Genomic DNA, 25,652 nt, shown 5'->3' with positions numbered 1-25,652 from the left:
CCCTTCAACCCGCCTTGTCCACACCGACCAGTGATCCCAGCGCACTAACACTATCCTACACACACTGGGGACAATTTACAATTTTACCAAGCCAATTAGCCAGATTCATTGGCTTGGCAAATAAATGTAAAAATTCTCTCTAGTGTGTGTAGGATAGTGCTAATGTGTGGGGATCGCTGGTCGGTGCGGACTTGGTGGGCCAAAAGGCCTATTTCTGCGCTGTGTCTCTGAACTAAACTAAAGAGCACGACCTGCATGTCCTCAGCTCATTCTGCTGCTCATACCTGACTCGAAGGGGAACGTCTACATATCCATCCCTGAGAGCAAATCCTTAAAAGATTTAAGCAACAATTGTTCAGGGTTTAAAACATCACTTCCTACTTTTGTAACAATACAAATATGCCAAATGCCCAACACTTACCAACAGTCACTAGCAACCAAGCCGTACATCCAAATGCTGGTATTCAAATCAAGAAAATGCAATGGCACATGAACGAACAGTTAAACTATCAGCACACTATCTTAGCACACTACATTACCTCAGTTTAGATTGCATTTTAGATTGCATGCTTCAATTAAACAAGTTACTTTTGGAAAAATAATGGGCAAAGAACAAATCCCTCAGATTCTCATACAACTTCTGAACATGGATTGGAAGATATGGCAAAAAAAGTGGATAATCATAACATAAAATTAATAGAAAAGTTTAGCCTTAAACCTTGATCTATAAAATTATAATTTTCTTCCATGTGGCACGATGGCACATTTTAAAATAAAAGCAAATAAATGATTGACAAATTCAATTGAACATGATGAATCATTTGTGTAGGAAGGAACTGCAGATGTTGATTTAAACCGAAGACAGACAAAAAATGCTGGAGTAACTCAGCGGGACAGGCAGCATCTCTGGAGAGAAAGAATGGGTGACGTTTCGGGTCGAGACCCTTCTTAAGAACAGTCTGTAGAACCCGAAACGTCACCCATTCCTTCTCTCCAGAGATGCTGCCTGTCCCGCTGAGTTACTCCAGCATTTTGTGTTTATCTATGATGAATCATTTGTCCTACCATTAAAACCATCCACCTTTTCTTTCTAGAGAAATAATTTTTCATGGGTGTTTATATTAGTATTGTGTGGACACTAATGTATTTTTCCATATAATGCACATATTGTTATTCTAAGGATACAATGAGGTTACACTTAATGAATCATAAAATAAATGTGCATTGCTTATGTGAACTTTATCCTCTTTGTTGATTTCTTGGCACAAATGAACTTCCTGTTCCTGGGAAGTCATCCCTGGCTGGAAGATGTGCAACCAATGTGCTTATCTGGGTTAAGCAGCACCCAAATGCCCAAAGCAAAAACCAGACTGTTCGAGGAACTATGCAGGACAGGCAGAGTCTGTGGGCAGACGGCATTTTTGGTTGGGATCCTGATAGAGTAGAGGTGAGATGAGATGAGATGAGATGAATGGAAGGGATGGAGAGAAGGCTGGTGAGTGATAGGTGGATGCAGGTAAGGACCTGCTTGGCCAATGAGTCAGGTAGGGGAGAGTAGGGTGAAGATAGAAACCGAGGCTGGAGGTGACGTAGAGAAGACAAAAAGGTGCAAATGGTGGAACCTGATAAGAATGGTGTCATTGCTGCAGCCATTACTGTTGATGTTTCCACGCTGTATCACTAAAGTCCACAGTAAGGTAAAGTAAAGGATGTAAAGAGGCTTCAAAAGGCTTTTGGACAACTGTGGTGAATGGGCGAGAATATGGCAGAAGGACTTAACATGGACAAAGGTGAGGTCATCCTCTTTGGTGTACAGAACAAAAAAGAGAGACTAATAGGACAAAATGGCCTAACCCCGCTTATATTCCTGAAGACCTGAAGGTTCCCCATGGTTTGTTCTATATTTAAGAGGGAGTTAGATGTGGCCCTTGTGGCTAAAGGGATCAGGGGGTATGGAGAGAAGGTAGGTACAGGTTACTGAGCTGGATGATCAGCCATGATCATATTGAATGGCGGTGTAGGCTCGAAGGGCCGAATGGCCTACTCCTGCACCTATTTTTCTATGTTTCTATGTTCTGTGCCCTCCTCACAGCCAGTCTGGATGAGAGCTGGACTGCTAACATTTAGATGAGACCCAGGGGTTTATATCACCACTGCCTCCTCCCGCACCCTGCATGTAGAGATCAATTTGTCAGTGCGGTTTCCAAACGTACCAGGGAGCAGTCGGCTTCCAATCTTCACCCTTTTATCCACTCGGTCATTAATCACTTGACATTATGGCAGCCAATATGACCAAGACATAAATACAGACAACTTAGAACAGACCACCATGGGCACTTGTGTCGGTAGAGACAGCAGATGCTGGCTTATACCCAAGATAGACACAAAATGCTGGAGAAACTCAGTGGGTCAGACGGCATCTCTGGAGAAAAGGAATAGGTGATTTTTGGGTCAGGACCCTTCCTCAGACTGATTACTGAAGAAGTGACTGAACATCATGGACACTTGTGGAGTTGCCATGGTCCTGTGTCTCGGTTTCACTTTTGGGGCAATGGGCTCTTCAATAGTTCAATGGTGCTCTATTTGACACATATATAACTGCACAGTAACAATATTTTTGCATACATTACACATGCGTGTGCCGCCATGTTTTGGCGCCATTATTCAAAGTGCAAAGTCGGTCGTCCCGCACGCTGGATGTACTGGAGCAGTTCCCGTGAACTCTCCTCTCCTCGCCCGGCCATCTTTGTGACCCGGGGACCTGAAGGCTCGGGAGGCATTATCATGGTTCACCCTCCCACCGGCCCACACTCCTCACATCCCACTTCTCCAGCTCCCTCTCGGTTACGCCGGCCGGCAATCCATCGGGTGGTATCCATCGTGGCTCCCAGAGAACGAAAATTTTGTTTGAGTTCCTGGGAATGCGAAATTTTAAGCAATGTATGTCACAAACCACCACGACTGCCCTGGTCGTTATTGTGTCTTTAATGGATCATGAATTGGGAAACCCGAATCTCTTTGCATCTCAGAGTTCTGAAACGTCTAGATGCCTCACCTCAACTCCTCACCTCTTTATACTGGCTACTTCCCCTTTACACTTTCAGTCCACATGAAGAGTTTTGACCTGAAACGTCAACTGGTCATTTCGCTCCACAGACACTGCCTCACTTGCCGAGTTACTCCAGCAGCTCTTTCTTCTCTCAGATTCCAGCAATGGAATGTGTACCTCCACGATCATTGAGTGTGTTCAGCTTGCTTACCGGCACCCACACCCAGCAAGCTGTGGCTGTGCAGTGTTCAGGTGCAGCAACCTGGACTTTATTCCCCTATCCTAGTTGAGACTGACTGCATCTTTGCAATAGCACTATCGGTAATCTTGAACTGAATCTTACGATTCAGAGTCACTGCTGAAACATGCTAAGATGCTGGTTTATTTAAACCGCACATTGTATAATGTGGTATGTGATATGTGAGATGTGATATGTAACAGGAACAGATATGCTCAACGATGAGTTACGACTTGGCTAAAGACTTTAGCTACAGATGGAGGCAAAATATGGAAGGACATGTGAAGCATGTGTTCATTGATCCTCAGAAGCCAGGGTTTCCACAAGTCTGCAGAGCATAAACAAAAACTGTGAACTAATGGAAAATGTTTTCATTGCTGGTTGAGATTCGCAGTGCTTTCTACAATCCAACCTCAATAATCTGACATTCAGAACTGCTTTATAATTTTTCTAAATAGGGAGAGGGTTCAGAAATCAGAGGTGCAAAAGGACTTGGAAGTGCTGGTGCAGGATTCCCAAAAGGTTAATTTGCAAGTTAAATCGGTATTGAGGAAGGCAAATGCAGTGTTAGCATTTCCTTTGAGAGGACTAGAGTATAAAAACAGGGATGTAATGCTAAGGCTTTGTAAGGCATTGGTCAGACTGCATTTGAAGTATTGTGAGCAGTTTTGGGCCCCCTATCTGAGGATAGAAACATAGAAACATAGAAAATAGGTGCAGGAGTAGGCCATTCGGCCCTTCGAGCCTGCACCGCCATTCAATATGATCATGGCTAATCATCCAGCTCAGTAACCTGTACCTGCCTTCTCTCCATACCCCCTGATCCCTTTAGCCACAAGGGCCACATCTAACTCCCTCTTAAATGTAGCCAATGAACTGGCCTCAACTACCTTCTGTGGCAGAGATTTCCACAGACTCACCACTCTCTGTGTGAAGAAATGTTTTCTCATCTCGGTCCTAAAAGACTTCCCCCTTATCCTTAAGCTGTGACCCCTGGTTCTGGACTTCCCCAACATCGGGAACAATCTTCCCGCATCTAGCTTCTCCAACCCCTTAAGAATTTTATATGTTTCAATAAGATCCCCCCTCAGTCTTCTAAATTCCAGCGAGTACAAGCCTAGTCTATCCAGTCTTTCTTCATATGAAAGTCCTGCCATCCCAGGGATCAATCTGGTGAACCTTCTCTGCACTCCCTCTAAGGCAAGAACGTCTTTCCTCAGATTAGGAGACCAAAACTGTACACAATACTCCAGGTGCGGTCTCACCACAGGCCCTGTACAACTGCAGCAGAACCTCCCTGCTCCTATACTCAAATCCTCTTGCTATGAATGCTAGCATACCATTCGCTAGCAGATGTGCTGGCAGAGGAGAGGGTCCAGAGAAGGTTTACGGGGATGTTCCCGAGAATGTTCCCGGGAATGATTGGGTTAACGTATGATGAGCGTTTGATGGCATTGGCCCTTTACGCGTTGGAGTTTAGAAGGATGAGGGGGGACCTCATTGAAACTTACCTAATAGTGAAAGGCTTGGATAGAGTGGATGTGGAGAGGATGTTTCCACTAGTGGGAGTCTCGGACCAAGGGGCATAGCCTCAGAATAAAAGGAGACACCTTTACAAAGGTGATGAGGAGGAATTTCTTTAGTCACAGGGCGGTGAATCTGTGGAATTCATTGCCACAATCGGCTGTGGAGGCTAAGTCAATGGATATTTTTAAGGTGGAGATGACAGATTCTTTATTAGTAAAGGTGTCAAGGGTTATGGGGAGAAGGCAGGAGACTGAGGTTCAGAGGGGAAGATCGATCAGCCATGATTGAATGGCAGAGTAGACTCAATGGGCCGAATGGCTTACTTCTGCTCTTATGACTTATGAACTTATGAACTTATAATCCTTTTTCACGCACCATACATATAGATTTACCTTTACTGCTGCCCATACTGACTCAGTGTGACTTTAATTCTTTTTATGTCTAAATGTTATTTTGTGAGGAACAGGTGTTACTTGAAGTTAGTAAGCAGTTTGCTCCAATGTTATTATCCAAGCAAACAAAAGCCACTCATTCTTCTGAATGAATACTTTGCTGGTGTCTGTTTCATTGCTTTCCTTAGAACACCTGTCTTAGGCTTGTGGTAAAAATGCATCAAATGGATTATATTCCATGATACGCTAAGCCACTCTTTGTCTGGAAACGCCGACTTTCCATTTTTAAAAACTGAAATTGGGCTTTTAGGAACATAGAAACATAGAAAATAGGTGCAGGAGTAGGCCATTCGGCCCTTCGAGTCTGCACCACCATTCAATACGATCATGGCTGATCATCCAGCTCAGTAACCTGTACCTACCTTCTCTCCATACCCCCTGATCCCTTTAGCCACAAGAGCCACATCTAACTCCCTCTTAAATATAGCCAATGAACTGGCCTCAACTACCTTCTGTGGCAGAGAATTCCACAGACTCACCACTCTCTGTGTGAAGAAATGTTTTCTCATCTCGGTCCTAAAAGACTGCCCCCTTATCCTTAAGCTGTGACCCCTCGTTCTGGACTTCCCCAACATCAGGAACAATCTTCCCGCATCTAGCCTCTCTAACCCCTTAAGAATTTTATATGTTTCTATAAGATCCCCCCTCAGTCTTCTAAATTCCAGCGAGTATAAGCCTAGTCTATCCAGTCTTTCTTCATATGAAAGTCCTGCCATCCCAGGGATCAATCTGGTGAACCTTCTCTGTACTCCCTCTAAGGCTAGAATGTCTTTCCTCAGATTAGGAGACCAAATGCACTAAATGGATTATATGTTGGTGGAAAACAATCCAAAACCTTGCATTTCTGACCAGGTTTTCTAATTCAATTGCCAATCCTTCCTGCCTCAGTCTTTTACCAAAAACCCAAACTAAACATTTATTTTAAATGTTGCCCTGGACCTGGTATCTTTTGAATGACGCATTAATTGACTGTCCTAATCTTCTAAAACTGTAAGGCCAACAGTTCATTGCATTTTCTTTTATCCCTTGGGTGCCATTTTGCAAACAGTTGACTGGATGGTGCTCTGGTTTTGCAACATCAACGCACAACTAGTTACCAGCACAGTAAAGTGAAACTCGCATTTGCCAGAACTGCGAAATATAAAACATGGGACAATGTTGAATCCCTCTGAAATGCCAACAGCTGAAAACAGACCAGCTGATATTTTAGCCATTTAAATGGATGTCAACCTGGCCCTTCTGTGCAAGTGCTGTCAAATGCACAAATAATATTCTTAGATTACATAGTGTTGAAACACGACCAGCATGCCTGTGCTGACCAGTCAAGTACCTGTCCATACTAATCCCATTTACCAACACTTGGTCTGTGGCTTACAATGCACTGATGATTTAAATGCCTATCCAGATGCTTTTAAAATTCCTTGCGAGTATCTGCTTCCAACACTTTCTCAGGCAGTTGTATACAAAAGCTATAATTCTATTTTTAACTAATTACGTTATGACATATGAAGTTCAAACCATTCAAAGTTCTGTGAAATTCAATAAACCTTTGGGAAAATCTCCTGCCCATTTTCAGGTCGATCTTCAAATCCTTTCCCCTGTGTAAACTGGATCACGTTATGTAACTGAACGGAAGAGCAGACATTGCTCCTCCAACATTTCTGACTGAAATGGGTTTCGCAAATGTTATACAAATACCAAAGCTGGGCTTTGGGGATTGTCAGTAACTACATTACCTGTGGACACGCTCCAGTATTTCATACATCACACTAAACACTTTCATAGCATGTTAAAGGTTGCTAAATGATTTGGGGCTTGCTGAAATAGCGAGAATTGAACTTGCAAATGGGTGAAGCGTGATATACGACCCTATTGTTATGTTGGACTGCCTTGTCGGTTTCTTTTTCTTTCTAAGGTAATGATTGAGGAGCCTTGAGTGCTTTTGAAACAGGCTGCTTCGCATGTTGTACCGCTCATGGGTGGTGGGGTGGAAGAAGAAACTGAAATAGTTATGCAGGAAGAAAGGAATGCCTTTGTGTCTAAGTAATGCCACTTCACCCATCTACATATGCCCAAGACATCCATTTTTGAAGGGAGTACCTTCGGGGCAAGAAGTGTCAAATTTTGGGAGTGATGTGCAATGAATTATTTATAAACAAACACAATCTAATCCTTTTGTTACGTGGTCTTGGGATGGATTTTAACATTAAAAAATAGTGCAATGGACATGGTCATGCTTATTCCAGGGGCTGTTCCACTGGAGAGGCATACTATGGAAAGGCATATGCAAGAGGAAAATATACAGTAAACGGCAGGACTCTTAGGAACAATGAAGTACACAGGGATCTTGGGGTGCAATTCCACAGTTCCCAAAATGTGGCAACACAAGTGGACAGGCTGGTCAAGAAGGTATACATCATCTTGCCATCATTGGTCAGAGCATTGAGTTTAAGAATTGAGAAGTCATATTGCAGTTCTATAAAGCTTTGGTTCGGCCACATTCAGTTGCCACCCCTGAGGTGGGATGTGGAGGGTTTGGAGAAGGTGCAGAAAAGTTTCACCAGGATGCAGCCTGGATTGGAGTGTACCAGCCGGAAGGCGCTGTTGGATAAGGTTGGATTGGGTTTTTTTCTGGAGCATTGGAGGCTGTGGAGCATCCCAACAGAAGTTTATAAATTTGTTAGAGATGTCGATATGATAGATAGGCAGAGTCTTTTCTCTCTGGGTGGAAATATCAAATACTAGAGGACATGTTTTAAGGAGAGAGGGGAAAAATTTAAAGGAGAAGAGTGGGTCCATTTTTTTTACACAAAGTGCAGTGGGTGCTGGCCACTCCGTGCTGGGGAGTTGGTAGAAGCAGATATGTTACCAACATGTAAGAGGCATTTAGACATACATGTGAACAAGCAGGGAATAGAGGGATATGGACCATGGGGTTAGTTTAGATTGACATCTTGGGCAGCGCAGACATGGTGGGCTGAAAGGCCTGTTCTCCAGTTGCACTCTTCTATGTTTTACAAGCTCAAAGGTTCACAGGTCATTTGGTGCACTGCAGCTTTGCTATTTGGGTGGCGCCTTGTCTCTCTATGAAGTATGTGGCCATGGCCCTGTACTGCATAGCTCCTCAATAATGTTGGTCGGGTTTCTGCCTTTACTGCGTCATGCTGTGACGTGCAGGCTCCTACCACCCTATGCAGAGAAGGAGCTTTACCGCCATCTCCACTCAGATCCTTCCACCAATTATTTCAATCCGTGCCTCTGGTTTTCGATCCAGAGGCCTTCCCTGCTTATTCTGTCCAGGCTACAACCGGCCTTCATCATGCCTAATCTTCACTCCAATCCCACTTTCCTGCATCATTGCCATCTCCCATTTTCGCTTGGAGAACAGATTTATGGCTGCTGTGGATAAGGTAAATTAAGTAAATAAATATAAAGGGTAAAAAGCAGCAATACCACCGCAGAGTTTGAAACTAACGCGTTGTCGCCAGAAAAACCATCTGGTCCACCAATGTCTTTCAGGGAAGGAAATCTGTCACCCTGGCCTGTCCTGGAATTGACGTCACTCCAGACCTACATCAATCAATGTGATTGACTCTAATGTCCTCTGAAAAGTTCTAACCAGATTAGGGCGGCACAGTGGCGCAGCGGTAGAGTTGCTGCCTTACAGCGCTTGCAGCGCCAGAGACTGGATTCGATCCCAACTAGGGTGCTTGTCTGTACGGAGTTTGTACGTTCTCCCCGTGACCTGTGTGGGTTTTCTCCGAGATCTCCGGTTTCCTCCCACACTCCAAAGACGTACAGGTTTGCAGGTTAATTGGCGTGGTACAAATGTAAATTGTCCCTAGTGTGTGTAGGATAGTGTTAATGTGCGGGGATTGCTGGTCGGTGCGGAATTGGTGGGCCGAAGGTCCTGTTTCCATCGCTGTCTCTCTAAACTAAACTAAACTAAAATCAGATCAAAGATATTCAGTGGTGGGCAGAAACTTTGCCAACTGTGCCAACATCCCAGCAATGAATAAGACAATGATTTATGTTAACTCAGGTGCTGCAGCAGTAGTTATTTCAACTCCCAGTACTCCAATTTATAAACACCAATAATTATCTTGAGCCAAATGGTTAGCAACTTTTAGGACTCATATATTCCAACTAAGACCAATAGCAGCAACATCATACTTACAGCTCCTCTAAGAAATGGATGTTGTGGAGACCTTTCTGGGGAAGCTCAGTGATATTGTTCATGCTGAGGTCTCTAAAGGAGGAGAAGAAAGTGGAGATTGTGAAAATGATTGCAAAATATTCATTCTTGGCTTTTGACAATGAGTTTGCTGTATTAAAATGCCCAACAATTGACAAAATCCACTTTATTAAAAATTCTGATCATTAAAAATTAGTGCAGGAATATCTTGGACAGTGCTGTGGCTTTATATTGTGAAATAAAAATTATCTTATACCAGAAACAAAAAGGAAGTGAATAATATACTTGAAAATCATTTCTGTAAAGCAGCAAATTGTAATGTAGTTATTGTGGAAAATTAAATCAGCCATTGAAAGTAATTATAACAAGGAATGTTTATTTCATATATACATCAAATTCTGTTAAGTGAGTCTCCATAAGCAAAGGGTTTATTTTTTCAAGGAAGTTTACGAATTAAACAAGTGAAATGTCTAACCAGTTATATATATAGCATTTCCTGATGGTTTTCCACATTGGTTCCTGGTACAGGAAATTAATAATATCCCGTGCAATGCAGAATTTAATCAAATAGTTTACGAGGTGAAACCAGAGGTGGGTGGGGGCTGAGGGTCTTTGCGGTGAGGGGAGGGGTTGTGACTGCCCCTCCAAACGAGGGGAGGGGGTTTGCATTAATCCTTGCGTGGACATGGTTTCGGGGCCAATCTTTTCCCCGATTGTAGAGTTTGGGCGCAACCTCTGAGTCAATCTCCCTATTTGCATTTACTGAGCTCATTTAATCAAATGTTTTACAAGGCAAAAAAAAATCACAGTAGAATTAGTTCCATATCTGCTTAAAGTAGTACTTTATACAGCTTTCCTATGCTTATGGTGTATCTAAATGGGTCCATCTCAGTTCATTGAATTACTCATGCTAAATGCAGGTTACTCATGCAATTGAAATATCTCTTTTAGATGCAGAAACAGATTCATACTGAAACCTAAAGCTTAGGAACAGTTGTGATTCTGTTTTTCTTATAGTAATGACACAACCTATTGGTCAGGGGCATAAAAGCGAAGATAGTTAACGATAACTCAAAAACATATCAATGATATCATAAGGTTTGAAGGTTCGAGTTGTATAATTTAAGTCAAGTTGGCAGAGCTGTATAAGGCCGGTGGCGTCAAGCTAATAGAATCAGGACTCGATCATTCAGCTCATTATTCCAGCTCCACCATTCAATAACAATGACTAATCCTTTACCTCGGTGTTATTTTCCTGCACTATCTTTGTGTACCTCGATCCCCTTAAACAATCTTTTGATCTTTGTTTTATAGTCAGTGACTAAGACTCCACAACTTACTGGGTGAGAGAATTCCAAAACTTCACCAACCTCTGGAGTAAAGGACTGTTCAAAAGTCATAGGAGCCCATTTGGCCCATTGAGTCTACCCCGCCATTCAATCATGGCTGATCTATCTTTCCCTCTCAACCCCATTCTCCTGCTTTCTCCCTGTAACCTTTGAAACTCTTACTAATCAAGAACCTGTCAATATCCACTTTAAAAGTGCCCAATGACTTGGCTTCTTTAGACTTTAGACTTTGGACTTTATAGATACAGCCAGGAAACAGGCCCATTGGCCCACCGAGTCCTTGCCGACCAGCGATCGACCTGAACACTAGCTCTAGCCTACACAACAGGGACAATTTACAATTTTACAGAAGCCCATTAACCTACAAACCTGCATGTCTTTGGAGTGTAGGAGGAAACCGGAGCACGCGTGAGAAAACCCACGCGGTCGCAGGGAGAACATACAAACTCCGTAGAGGCAGCACCCAGAGTCAGGACCCAGGTCTCTGACACTGTAAATCAGCCACTCTACCACTGCGCCAACATGCCACCCAATGTGCCGCCATCTATGGCAATTAATTCCACAGATTCACCACTCTCTGACTAAAATATCTTCTCATCTCAGCTGTGAATGGTTGGTCCTTTATTAGGGCATCGTCACCCTTGATTCTTGAAGCATCTGCTGTGGGAACACTATCCCCATGTCAAACCCATGAAGGAATTTGTATATTTTGATCGGACCAACGCATTTTTCTAAACACAAGACATTTGGTCCAACCTACTTCATTTTTCCTCATACGAAAGACACTCCATCCCAAAAATCAATATTGTGAACCTTTCTTATAATCCCTGTATCATAAGCATATCACTCCAAGCCTGTAAACAATATCCCATGTGTAGTCTCACTAAACATATTCACACTAAGACATGTTTACTTTTCTGTTCAAATCCACTTGAAATAAAGTCTTGCAGCTTTGCTTGCTCTACCTACACGTTAACTTGGAAAGGTTCATGTACAGGAAATTTCCAGGTTCCTTTTCACAATAATATCTTTAAATCTCTCACGATTGTCTACTTTTTCTGCCAAAGTGAGCTCCTTTATGTTTGTCCGTATCGGACATAGAAGCATACAGCCCTAATGTGGGCAAATGGAATTAATGTAGACTGGCAAAAAAGTCAGCGTGGAAATAGTGGGCCAAATAGCCTGTTTCTGTGCTGTACATCCCTATGGTCCATCATTTATCTGCCATTTGCTCACCTATTTGCTTAAATATAATCTCGGAATCTCCACTAGAGCCTCTGTATATCCTCCTCACAACCTGCACTGCCACACTAGTCAGTATTATCATTAAATGTACTTCTATTATATTTGGTCTCCTCATTTGTATCCTCATATTCTCTTCAATGAATGAGTCCTCAATGATTTGGAGCTCGGCTTCGAAACATGTACATTTGCAACGGTCACCTGCAAACTGCAGATAGATGATTGAAGTTAAAGTAATCTTGGTTCTGGAGGAGAAGCGAGACAAGTTGGACAGTTTCCGGTGTCACCCTTAAATCCAACATACTTTCTGTGGATTAGTTTCATACCAGCAATTTAAGGCGCAACATTTCAGAGAGAACAATTGTGGAAAGTGTTGGGGCATTGACGCAGTCTGCAATGTGATAGGATCTGTGTTGACTGATGAGTTGGGGGTCACACCGCTTACGTGCCATCATGAAGCAGAAAAAAACATGGAGACAAATTTCAGGATAGCCAACTTTTAGGAAGATGTTCCACGGTCCCTTATGATTGATGGTATCAAAGGCTTTTGTGAGTTCAACGAAGACCATGTGGAGCAGCTGATGTTGCTCCTTGCATTTTGTATGCAGTTGGCATCCATGTGAATTGTGCCGCTGGACGGACAGAATCCACATCATGAACAGGGAGTAGCTCTTTGGCTATTAGTAGAAGGTCCATGGCAGTGGCTTTCCCTATGGAGAAGAGCAAGAAGTTCCCTCTGCAGTTACCACTTTTACTTCTTGAAGATGGTCATGATCATGGTGACTCTGAAGACCACTGACTTGCCCATCTGAATGAATGAATGAATGAATGAAACTTTATTATCACATGTGACATGTTACAGTGAGATTCTTTGTTTTGCATATCATGCACAAAGTATACAAAGAGTTGCCATGTACAGGGCGCCGACAAAGTTACAAAATGTTCATTGCAGTCCCAATGGTACCTCTGTTCTCGGCGGCCCTCGACGCTGGGTCCCTCTTTGTTCTCGCCCCCCCCCCTCACGCCAGGTCCCTCTTTCTTCTCTTCCCAGATGAAGGAGATGTGAGTTTGCAATTGCTGTTTCTTGCTGCCATAATTTAGAACGGGGATACCTGGTTGTGTTTGAATTGATAAATGCCCTTCTCGACTTGTTGACAGTCAGGTTGGACTGGATATCCTCCTGTGGAATAGAATCAAGTGCTCACGTCAAGGGCAGAGTTGTGGTTGAGGAGGTCTTTGACGTTTTCTTTCTAAAACTGTCCAGCTATTTCCCAAAGTCTTTTCAAGTCGCATATGAAAATGACTTCCAGGATTGTTTGCAAAAGACAAACAGCCCACGGACAATTCCTGACTAAAGGGATCTTAAACATAAACACTGCTGCTTCCAGTCTCTCTTGGGCAGGTGTTACTGACTGCCTAAATTATTCCCCTGGTTTTGGATCAAGGGTCTGAAACACCTCTGCGAAAAAATATAAGTAGACTTGTCAAAAAAAATCTACGATTTTAAGCAACGTGATTTCGCATTTCTTTTAACATTCGGGCTGCAGACAGCTGTTAGATGTTTTGACTGCACAAGGCATGGAATCTGAGCCAAGGTTTAACTGGTAAAAGTAAAATCCTTGACAATATCATCAACAGATAATAGAAAACAACTTCTGACTGAATGAAACTTTTATGAGCAACACCACTGGTCGTTGCCAGGACCCACAATTTTTTACAAAGGACGGCGTATGCTTTTATTGCTGAGATTTAACCCTTGGAATAAAAGAAAACCTTGGAATTCACTATCCTGGAATGTGTGGATGTGGTTTTAAAAAAATATATGTTTAGCTATGTCCTCACAAACATTTTTTAAGTTTTCTCAAACAGCCTACAAATTGATTATGAAAAATAAACCTGATTAAATAACTCGAATTTAAAATGCACAGAAAACAAACATGAGTTTTAATGAAATGCAATGTTTGTCTGATGTTCTTCCAGTGATATTTTTGCCTGTAAATGAGAACCAGTACGGATTGTCATCTCTACCCAGCTGTACTCAATGAAGGGCAAAATTAGTTCACATTATTTGCATGCTTTACAAATAACTAATATGCTTTATGGGCAACACAGTGGTGCAGCGGTAACGCTGCTGCCATACAGCGCAAGAGACCCAGGTTCGATCCTGACTACGGGTGCTGTCTGTACGGAGTTTGTACATTCTTCCCGGCGCCACATGACTTTTCTCCAAGTGCTCCCATTTCCTCCCACTCTCCAAAGACGTCCAGGTTTGTAGGTTAATTGGCATCGGTAAAATTGTAAATTGTCCCTAGGGTGTAGGATCGTGCTAGTGTATGGAATGATCACTGGTCGGCAGGGACTCAGTGGGCCAAAGGGCCTGTTTTCGTGCTCTAAAGTCTAAAGTAAAGTCTAAAGTCTAAATTGAATCCAACAAATTGAAACACCTGTGTGCATTGTATCATCTCCCTTTTTCCCCAATCTACCACTGCCAATTGTTAGGTTATATCTTTACTGCGTTAGATGTTTTTTATGCCATTTAGCTTCTTCTTTGGTAGTGCATATCTTTTACAAGTTACTAATGGGGCAATGGTTGACATGGTGAGTTTGTAGCACAGATATGGAATTATTTGCAAGGCCATAAAGTTATTATTAACAAATACCAACGTGTGCTCAGTACTCTTGCAAGATCTTCCAAAATATACTAAAACAATACTTAAATGTAAAAGTTTCTGAACGAACTATATAATATTGATGGAAAAACAACCTGGGCTTGTTAGTTATAAAACTTTGCACAACATGTTTCACGAAGATTAGTCATGTTAATCTCTGAAAAAAGAAACTGAATTTAAACCGTGATCAGTCAGGAAAGAACATCAAGAAATGTCTTCTCCGCTGCCAATGGTAATCAAGCAGCCACCACAATGAAATATTTAGGAATTCTCAGTTAATTAAAAGGTTTATGTCTGTGGTCTATTGAGTGACTGGTAACATTTGTGGAAATGATGAGCTCGATGATGGCCAGTTCCTACTATGATCAGCCATGAGCACATTGAATGGCGGTGCTGGCTCGAAGGGCCGAATGGCCTACTCCTGCACCTATTGTCTCTTGTCTATTGTCTATCTCAAACCTCACCACACTCCCCTGACATTCAATGGCATTTCCACCATCACATCCCCAGTATTAACCATCACATCCCCAGTATTAACATCTTCATGGCTGTCAGTGACCAGGAATTCAATTGAACTAGTCATTGATCAGTAGAATAGGTCAGAGATTGGCATTCTTCCAGACAACTACAATTAACAGCTTAAATAGCCCCACAAGTGCTGGAATAACTCAGGTCAGGCAGCATCTCTGGAGACCATGGATAGGTGATGTCTCAAGTAAGGACACTTCTTCAGAAGAGGGTCTAAAGAAGGGTGCCAACCAAACATGTCACCTATCCATGTTCTCCAGCGATGCTGCCTGACCCATTGAGTTACTCCAGCACTTTGTGTCTTTATTTTTGTAAACCCGCATCTGCAGTTCCTTGTGTCTTCAGATTAACTGCTTGATAGCTACTTGAAAATTACAGTTCGAGGCTTGTGGAATCAATGCAGGAAAGTGGCACCTGGGTAAAATATCAGCCATTAAAACATCGGCCATGATCGGACTGAAAGGTGGAATGGGGATGAGTGATTGATTGGACTATTCCAGCCTATTTGCAACCTTACTGCGGTGCTATTTTAGTGCACCCTAATGGATGTACAAGAAGTCCTGGCAATGCCTCTTGTGATCTGACAGAAGGCATCTCTTCCCTCTCCTTTCAACATCTGAATGGCCCATTCCCTGCACAACCATCTAGTTGCTTTACCAATTCCACCGATACCCTCTCTTCTTCTCATGGTACTCTCCCACGCAAAAATAGGAACTGCAGTATCTGCCCTCTTTACATCCTCCTTTGCCATCATCTAAGGACCCAAAGGTCCAAAGGTCCAACGGTCAGCATGGACTCGGTGTGCAGAAGGGTCTGTTTCCATGCTCTATCTTGCAATTAATTCAAGTGAATATATAACACAGCTAAAGTGCAGTAAAATGCCAAATACTTTTCTGGGTGACATTTTGGGTTGAGACCCTTCAGTCTGAAGAAGAGTCTCGACACAAAACATCACCCATTCCTTCTATCCAGAGATGCTGCCTGTCCCGCTGAGTTACTCCAGCATTTGTGTCTATCTTCAGTGGAAACCAACATCTGCAATTACTTCCTACACAAATACTTTTCTGGATTTAATTACAGAGGCACTGAAGCATATAAAAAGCAATTTTGAAACATAAATTGGTTAGAGCATTGTAAACTTGTTATGTGTGGATTGAGATATCACAGTCATGAAAAAAATATATATTGGGATAAAATCTAAGACCAAAGTATAATTTAGTAGGTACATAAAGAGTGCTTGAAAAGAATGAGCATAAAGTAATGAAGGGAAAGGGGCCTGTGTGGTTGCGTCTGAAGTGCCGAAACAGGCACAGGTGGAATGGGCTGAATGGTATCCATTTAACCTGCAATGATATGTTACTTATGTAGTTTTGACTGTAAACACATGAAAAAATCAAAGGCGAGGGTCAGGTGGCACCCAGATAGACACTGGTGACTTGGTTGAGAATGGTTGTGTAGGAAAATAACTGCAGATGCTGGTGCAAATTGAAGGTATCACAAAATGCTGGAGTAGCTGCTGCCTGACCCGCTGAGTTACTCCAGCATTTTGTTGAGAATGGTTAGTCATTTCAGGAAATAATTCCAGCATGCAATGTGGTGCAGACTCCAGTAGAGGGAGTAGAACAAACAATTACTGGAAGGGAGTAAAGGGATCAAAGATCAATCAGAAAAGCATTGTGTAGGCAAAGTGCCAACAGACCTGACAAAAACATTTCTGCGTGATTGGAACGGTGCTGTGAATGAGGTCATTGTACAGAGGAGATTTCGTATCAAAATTACTTCAGAACTTCAGGCAGCGTATCAAGAATGCAGGCAAATAACTTTAGTGGTAACTGGGAGGCACCGCCTCAACTCAGAGCCAATAAGCAGAGCATTGTTGTGAAGCTGACTGCAACTGTGCATTTTAACAATAATTTGTAAAGCATCCGTCATTGACTGCCATTAATACCGCCGTGAAGAAATTATCACACATAATAATAGGGCATACATAACCCATGAATCTGCCAAGAATCCATGGAGACTCATTGCAAGGAGGTGATAATTGAAGATCCAGACCTCAGTTTTGGTATCAATTTGTGAAGCACCTCATTTACTATTTTGTGTTTTTATTCTGCAGAACAGTGAAGACGCTGTTGTTGGCATGTGTGGAAATTGTTTAAAGTGAACGATCTGGCAATGAATTTCACGATTTCACGTAAAGAGTCGGCCCCATCATGCAATTTAGACATACAAAGTAAGCATTCAACTGGAGACTGGCCACTTTACTGTGTCTTTTAAAGGTGTTGATTTATTTATTGCCTTGTTTGCAATGATTGTACAATGAACAACTACGCGACCTGTAGTTTATACGTTTGCTAAAATCTTGTCAAAATCTTCAATTTACTAAGACATGTTTTCTTTGACGTTCTCTTCCAATACACAGATACAGAGAGTACTGCGATAGACTACATCAGGGTTAGGATTAGCACGGAAACTTATAACATATGTTATGAGGATATCTCTCAGTTAATCCAGTCCGGAGTTTGTTCCTGTACAATACAGTCATCAAGTCATGCAGCACAGAAACAGGCCACTTCAGCCCAATTTGTCATAATCATAGAGTCTTACAGCACGGAAACAGGTCCTTCAGCCCAATTTGTCCATGCTCCATCTACGCTAGTCCCCCCTACCTGTATTTTACGATATCCATGTGTACAGTTCTGGATTCTACACTGTTCTGAGGTCATCAACCTGGAGCTCAATGCTCTTAAGTGGAATTGATTGTAGACTTTAGGAGAGCTCTCCCTCCCTTTCCCCCACTCACCATCAACATCACCACAGTCACATCTGTGGAGTCATTTAAGTTCCTTGGAACCATCATCTCCAAAGACCTTAAATGGGAGACCACCATCGACTCCACAGTCAAAAATGCCCAACAGAGGATGTACTTCCTGCGGCAGCTGAGAAAACACAATATGCCACAGGCAATGATGGTCCAGGTTTATACTGTCATCATAGAGTCTGTCCTCACCTTCTCCATCATGGTCTGGTTTGGCTCAGCCACCAAGCATGACATCCGGAGGCTGCAACGCATCGTTCGATCAACCGAGAAAGTTGTTGGCTGCAACCTTCCCCCCATCAACGAATTGTACACTGCAAGGGCCAGGAAGCAGGCGGGCAAGATCATCTCTGACCCCTCTCACCCTGGCCACAAAGTTCTTGAAGCACTTCCCTCTGGAAGGCGACTCCGGACTGTCAAAGGTGCCACAGCCAGACATAAAAACAGCTTTTTTCCCCCAAGCAGTAGCTCTACTTAACAGCCTAGCCTCCTTTTGCCCTGGTATTTTATTTCATTCTTCAAATATTTAAATTATAATGTTTTATCTTTAATTGTCTACTGTATATCGTGTTGTTACTTGTGAGCAAAACACCAAGGCAAATTCCTTGTATGTATACATATTTGGCTAATAAAATGTATTCAATTCAATTCAATGTATTCATTTCAATCTGTTGCTGGCCTTGATTTGTTCTGGCCTTTTCTTGCCTCCAGTTTATTTCTCCTCCCCCCCCCCCCCCCCCCCCTACATAAGAAGAGAGTTCTGACCTGAAACGTCACCTATTCTTTTTCTCCAGAGATGCTGCCTGACCTGCTGAGTTACTCCGGCATTTTGTGTCTATCTTCAGTACAAACCAGCTTCTGCAGTTCCGTCCGGCACATAAAATATCACAAATCTAGCTGTACGTAGAAAATATCTTGAAAATATCATCATTATGATCCTAGCATTTTGCAGTTTTAATATCTCATATTCCATTAGCATCTTTGATGGAGATAATGAATTGCATTTATTAGCAAACAATTGCTATTATACAACAGTCACAATCTTAGTTCAAAATGCCATCAGGACCAACCCTTTCTAATATTCTCATCCTTCTCTTGCTCCTTCTTATCCTCGTAACATCTTTCGTTATATCTCAAGGTATTTGTGCTCCTCCAATTCTAGCCTCTAGAGCATAGTGTTGGAGATCTTGTCCATCACTGCCAAAGCCTTGAGGCCTTGAATTCTTTCCTCAAATCAATCCATAACTGAGCCTTTCTTTGTCTCATAACACTGATGTGAATTGCATTGGAATGTAAATACAGTTCCTATTGTGTTTTATTTGTCTGACTAACAGCTCCCCTTTATGTCTATTTGGTGAGCTACCCAAAGATATAGATTAGGTCACTCAGGTCTCTGAGATGGTAGGTAGGTTGTACAATTGTGTTCCCTGTGCCCCCTGAGATGATACGTTGGTTCTGGATGGGAGGGAGATGGAACAGCTAAACCAAATTTGTCATTGTTTAGTTTAGTTTAGAGATACCGTGTGGAAACAGGCCCTGCGGCTTACCGAGTCCACACCGACCAGAGATCCCTGCACATTAACACTATCCTACACACACTAAGGACAATTTACTCTTAAACCAAGCCAATTAACCAACAAACCTGTACGTCTTTAGAGTGTGGGAGGAAACCGAAGATCTCGGAGAAAAGCTACGCAGTCACGGGGAGAACATACAAACTCCTTACAGACAGCACCCATAGTCGGGAATGAACCCGGGTCTCTGACGCTGCAAGCGCTAAAAGGCAGCAACTCTACCACTGCGCCCCCATGCCACCATGTTAATTCTTACTTAATCATAATTACTGTGATGTGTGTATGGAGACCTCATGTGGAAGCCAGAACTGGGCTTTGCTGCAATGCCCCGCCAAGGAGATTGCAATCCCAAAGCACAAACAAGGGGAACGTTGTGGCAACCAATGCCTTTTTATTTAGAAGATGAAGGGGAAACTGTTAAGAAATTATGAATGAATGCAAAATTTCACTATAATAGCTAGATAAGTGTCGATTGGGGCAAATAAAATCTAATCGTGGGACAAGAGCCAGATAATGTGTATTTATAATCAATATTAAAATGCCATGAAAAGCAATTATGGCGTACTACTGTCTATCATTCTCTACAAATATATCATAAGCTGAGTGAATGATTATATGAATTCCTCAATCAACATAACCAAAACAAGCAAAGCAAGTAACTATCACCAGCAACATGTCCTGGACCAGTCAAAACGAGGCAATGGACTAGAAAGCACATCAATGGCTCTACCTCCTTAGAAGGTTGAGGAAGTTTGGCATGTCCCCAACAACTCTCACCAACTTCTGCAGATTCGCCGTAGAAAGCATTTTATTGGGATGCATCACTGCGTGAGTTGGGAAGCGCTCCATCCAAGACCACAAGAAATTGCAGAGAATTGTGGACGCAGCCCAGACCAGCACACAAACCAAAGTCCCTTCCATTGACTCCATCTACACTTCACGCTGCCTCGGCAAGGCCACTAGCATAATCGAGGATGTGTTTCACCCTGGTCACTCCCTCTTCTCCCCTCTCCCATCAGGCAAAAGGTACAGAACTGTGAAAACGCACACCTCCAGAATCAGAGATAGCTGTTATCAGGCAACTGAACCAACAACTAGAGACCGCTCCTGAGTACTATCTACCTCACTGAAGACCCTCGGAATATCTTTAATCAAATTTACTGGACTTTATCTTGCACTAAATTTGATTCCTTTTTTCATGTATCTGTACATTGTGTAATTGTGTATTGTGGCGGCTCCCGAGGGTCGGGCCATACCACTCACGACCCCTCGGCACGGGAATGGGTCGAGCCAAGGAGGCGGACTTCGGCCGGGAGTATAAAGGTCAAGGACCGCATGACTCTCATTCCCTTTTGGAGTTCCAGAGATACAGTAAACACGCTTTCGTTAACCTTGCCTACTTGTCGTTATTTTGGCCTACTTGGCCCACTACATTGGTGACCCCGAACGGTCCATTATAGAAAAATGGACAAGACATGGGGCTCAGCCTTCGCCTCGCTGTCCGAGGGCGCTACACCGGCTATCGAGGCAATTTCTGTAGCCCTCCCTACCTTTTGGACCCACCGACCCCACGTCTGGTTCCAGCAAGCTGAGGTATATTTCCAGCTCAAATCCATCCGGTCGGATGATACACGGTTTTTCGTGGACTTCATATTTGTGTACCTCGATGACATATTGATAGCCAGCCGCTCGCGGAAGCAGCACTGTGCCCACCTTCGACAGCTGTTTCAAAGGCTGAGTGAGCACGGCTTGGCTATCAACATCGCCAAGTGCCAGTTCGGCGTGGAAACCATCGATTTCCTCGGCCACCGCGTGGCTTCGCAGGGTGCGGTTCCTCTGCCGGACAAAGTTGAGGCCATCCGCCGGTTTCCCCGTCCCTTCTCGTTACGTGGCCTGCAGGAATTCGTGGGCATGGTGGCTTTTTACCACCGTTTTTTGCCATCTGCGGCCCACATCATGGAGCCGCTGTATCATCTTCTGGCAGGCGGACGTAAGGACATTGCGTGGACCGATGAGGCGGCGACGGCTTTCGATGGCGCAAAGGAGGCCCTGGCTCGGGCTGTGCTGCTCGTCCACCCACGGGAAAATGCCCTGACGGCCCTTACAGTGGACGCATCAGAGGTAGCTATTGGCGCCGTGCTGGAACAACTGACAGACAGGGGTTGGTGTCCCCTGGCCTTTTTCAGCCGACACCTTACCAGCGCCCAGAAGAAGTATAGTGCGTTTGACCGCGAGCTCCTGGCCCTGTACCAGGCGGTACGTCACTTCCGCTACTTTCTGGAGGGACGTCCGTTCACAGCATTCACGGACCACAAGCCACTAACTTTCGCCTTCACGAAGGTTGCAGACCCGTGGTCCGCCCGACAACAGCGTCAGTTGGCGTACATTTCAGAGTACACAACCTCCATCCGTTTCGTGGAGGGGAAAGAAAACCGGGTGGCCGACGCGTTGTCGCGCCCCGCCGTCGAGGTGGTTTTGGATGTGGCGCCTGGCATTGACTATTCAACCCTGGCGGTGGCTCAACTGGTGGACGACGAGATACCCGCCTACCGGACTGCCATCTCCGGCCTCCGCCTTGAGGATGTCCCTCTCGGCCCCAATGGAGCGACAATTTTGTGCGACGTGTCATTGGGCCAACCACGCCCCATCGTGCCTGCTGCCTGGCGCAGGCGGATTTTCGATGTAATCCACGGGTTGGCTCACCCATCCATCCGGACGACAGTCGCACTGGTGGCCACACGGTTCATGTGGCACGGTCTCCGCAAGCAGGTTGGCAATTGGGCCCGCACCTGCGTCGCGTGCCAGACGGCGAAGATCCAGCGCCACGTCCGGGCGCCTCTCCAGCAAATCGGTCTGCCAAACCGCCGATTTGACCACCTGCACGTGGACATTGTGGGTCCCCTCCCGACTTCGAGGGGCATTACTCACCTCCTCACGGTGGTTGACAGGTTCACCCGGTGGCCAGAGGCCATACCATTGACCGACACGTCCACGTCCACGTGTGCTCGAGCGTTGGCTGCAAATTGGATCGCACGCTTTGGGGTGCCGGTGGACCTTACATCAGACCGGGGACCACAGTTCACCTCTGAGTTGTGGTCAGCCATGGCTGAGCTGTTAGGGGTTCGGCTTCACCACACCACGGCCTACCATCCGCAGGCTAACGGCCTGGTGGAGAGGTTCCACCGGCAGCTCAAGGCTGCGTTGAAGGCACGACTCTCCGGCCCCGATTGGATGGACGCACTGCCGTGGGTCTTATTAGGCATCCGGACGGCACCCAAGGAGGACCTCGCAACGTCATCAGCCGAGCTCGTCTACGGGTCGCCGCTCACCGTGCCCGGGGAGTTCGTGCCCTCATCGCCGGGGCAGCAGGAACCGTCCTCGTCCACCCTACAGCGCCTTCGTGAGCGAGTGGGAAAACTGGCACCCGTCCCTACGTCTCACCATGGGACGTTCCACCCGCACGTCCCATTGGCCCTTCGAGATTGTGCCTACGTTTTTCTCCGCCGCGACGCCCATCGAGCACAGCTTCAGAGACCTTATGAGGGCCCTTTCAAGGTGCTGAAGCACGGTGAGACAACTTTTGTGTTGGACATGGGGGGCCGACCGGAGGCCGTGTCAATTAATCGCCTCAAGCCAGCGCACTTGGACATTGACCAGCCGGTGCGGGTTGCACAGCCTCGGCCGCGCGGGCGCCCCCCTTTACAAGTGCCTCCAACACCGCACCCGCCGATCCCCTCATCTCGACCGGTATTTGTACCCCCTTCTCCGCCCCCGTTTGTCCCTCCAGCAGTGCCCCCGCCAGCCCCCCCGGTTGTCCCTTCAGCTGAGCCCCCGCCAGACCCCCCGTCGGACGGGTACCGTACACGGTTCGGTCGACTAGTGCGACCACCGGTGCGCTTCGTGCCTCTGGTTCTGGGGTGGGGTCCTGTGGCGGCTCCCGAGGGTCGGGCCATACCACTCACGACCCCTCGGCACGGGAATGGGTCGAGCCAAGGAGGCGGACTTCGGCCGGGAGTATAAAGGTCAAGGACCGCATGACTCTCATTCCCTTTTGGAGTTCCAGAGATACAGTAAACACGCTTTCGTTAACCTTGCCTACTTGTCGTTATTTTGGCCTACTTGGCCCACTACAGTATAGTCTTTCCGCTGACTGGTTAGCATCCAACAAAAGCTTCCCACTATACCTGACAATATACAATATACAATATACATGACAATATACAATATACAATATGACAATATACATGACAATAAACTAAACTAATCTAAACTAAGCTAACTAAACTAAAGTTATCTGGTCACCGCCTTATTTCTGTTTGTTAGCAAGACTTCCAAGTCACTCTCCAAATTGCACTACCTTGACTATAAACGCTCGAAACACCTTACACAGCAGTACTTTGGGGGTATCTCACGAGCCATTGAGGAAGGAAACTCACGATCACTCCTTCAAAGGTGAAAGGTCACGACCATGCAACAGTGATTCCCTCGTTCCCTAAATTAAAGAAACAAAAGCTCGCTGCACCCACTTTGCCTGCCGTGCTGCCTCCATTACATATCAATATTTCACTGGCTGTAAACAATTTGAGTCTGTGAAAGGCACAATACCAATAAAAGCATTTTTATTTATCAATAATGCACAACATGAACTCACTTACGACGCCAAAAAAATGTATAATTGAGAAAAACACGATTGTTCTCATTGAATAAGTAATAAAAAAAATATTCACACAGAATTATAAACTATTAGATTTAGGTCAGGGGAAAAAAACCATTGGCTCTAAAAGCAGCTTTTTCTGGTTCTTGTTGAATACAGCATTTAACAAAGGTGATGCCTGTGTTCTATTCTGTCAGACTAAACGACCCCAGAGCCTTTTAAAGGCCTACCCACAAGTACAGAGGCAGTTTTTGTGGAAACAATTGTATTCAGTTCTCATGGTTACTGACAAAAGCAGATTGGCATATTCTATTTCATTCAAATGTTTTCAAAGGCGGCCTTACCCTCCCTGTTCCGTGGCCACGCGCATCATGATTCTTTCTTCTGGAGGGAGGCAATGAATGATGTGGGCAAAAGAAAATAACAGAAGCTAACACAGAGATCCCTCCAATGCCTTCTCCTCTTTGGTGGGAGTGTTTGCCTTCAGATTTTTTTTTTGCGATGGCATTTTGAAAGAATTAATGGCATTTGTCAACTGCCTGTAAATCCTTAAAACTGTTTTTTTGCAAATAGCTCCAAAATCAGAGCCTTGGCATGCTCCATTAATCTGTACATCAAGCAACCAAAAACTTTCTTCTTTGTCAAAACAAAGATAATGCCTTGATTAAAAGGTCCATTCATAAGCAAAGGCTTTAGCCTTCACCTTATGTACACAACCATTTCACAAGCAGTATTCATCAGTTATTATTTCAGGCTGCATTTGTACCATGAACAACTCTGGATGCCTGACGAAGGCGTGTTGGGGGATTTTAAAATAAAGTACTTAAACCTAGTCCTACATCAGGGGTAACTTCTTTTCCCCTGTGAAAATGTAATCTCTTTTAGTGACTGAGTTTACTTAAATAACAACTAGCCGAAGCCTTTCTTTGTTGATATTGGTCTTATAAAGTAACATCGAAGTGTATGCAATAGATGATAAGTGTAAATCTAAAACCAGTCTGACTGGTTGCCATGAATGCCTTAGATTTATAACAGCGAACAGCCATAAAGCAACACGCTTTTGTTAAGTAAAGAAACTATGGAAATAGCTTAACTGATTCAACGTTTAAAAGTCAGATCTAGCACTTTGACCTGGTGACAATACAAGACTGAAAGCTTTTCTATATTGAGGAGCTGCCTTTGGATAGCGTCATTCAGAAGCCCCAAAGGTAATTCATTACAGGCAACGAAGTAATTCTTTAAGGTGTAGTTTCTCCTCTAATGTAAGATAGGATAATTTGCACTCCCAAGTGATGGAGTTAGGACCATCTGTTGTGATGATGTTGGGTGAGAGATAAGCATGGTCCTGGATTTTGGA

The 25,652-nt window shown here is 44.2% G+C and overlaps 1 protein-coding gene across 1 annotated transcript in view; it reads right to left on the bottom strand.

Moving 5' to 3' along the window:
- LOC144603699 (leucine-rich repeat-containing G-protein coupled receptor 5-like) overlaps positions 1-25,652 on the bottom strand; it is a 132,804-nt gene that overhangs the window by 84,470 nt on the left and 22,682 nt on the right. The window contains exon 2 of the mRNA XM_078417340.1: positions 9,444-9,515. Within this exon, the coding sequence (XP_078273466.1) occupies positions 9,444-9,515 (72 nt within the window). The remainder of the gene's footprint in view (positions 1-9,443; positions 9,516-25,652) is intronic.

The sequence above is a fragment of the Rhinoraja longicauda genome, chromosome 20 (assembly GCF_053455715.1).
Source record: "Rhinoraja longicauda isolate Sanriku21f chromosome 20, sRhiLon1.1, whole genome shotgun sequence".
Taxonomy (NCBI): Eukaryota; Metazoa; Chordata; class Chondrichthyes; order Rajiformes; family Arhynchobatidae; genus Rhinoraja; species Rhinoraja longicauda.
The sequence above is the reverse complement of the archived record's forward strand: the minus strand, read 5'-3'. Positions and strand labels throughout refer to the sequence as shown.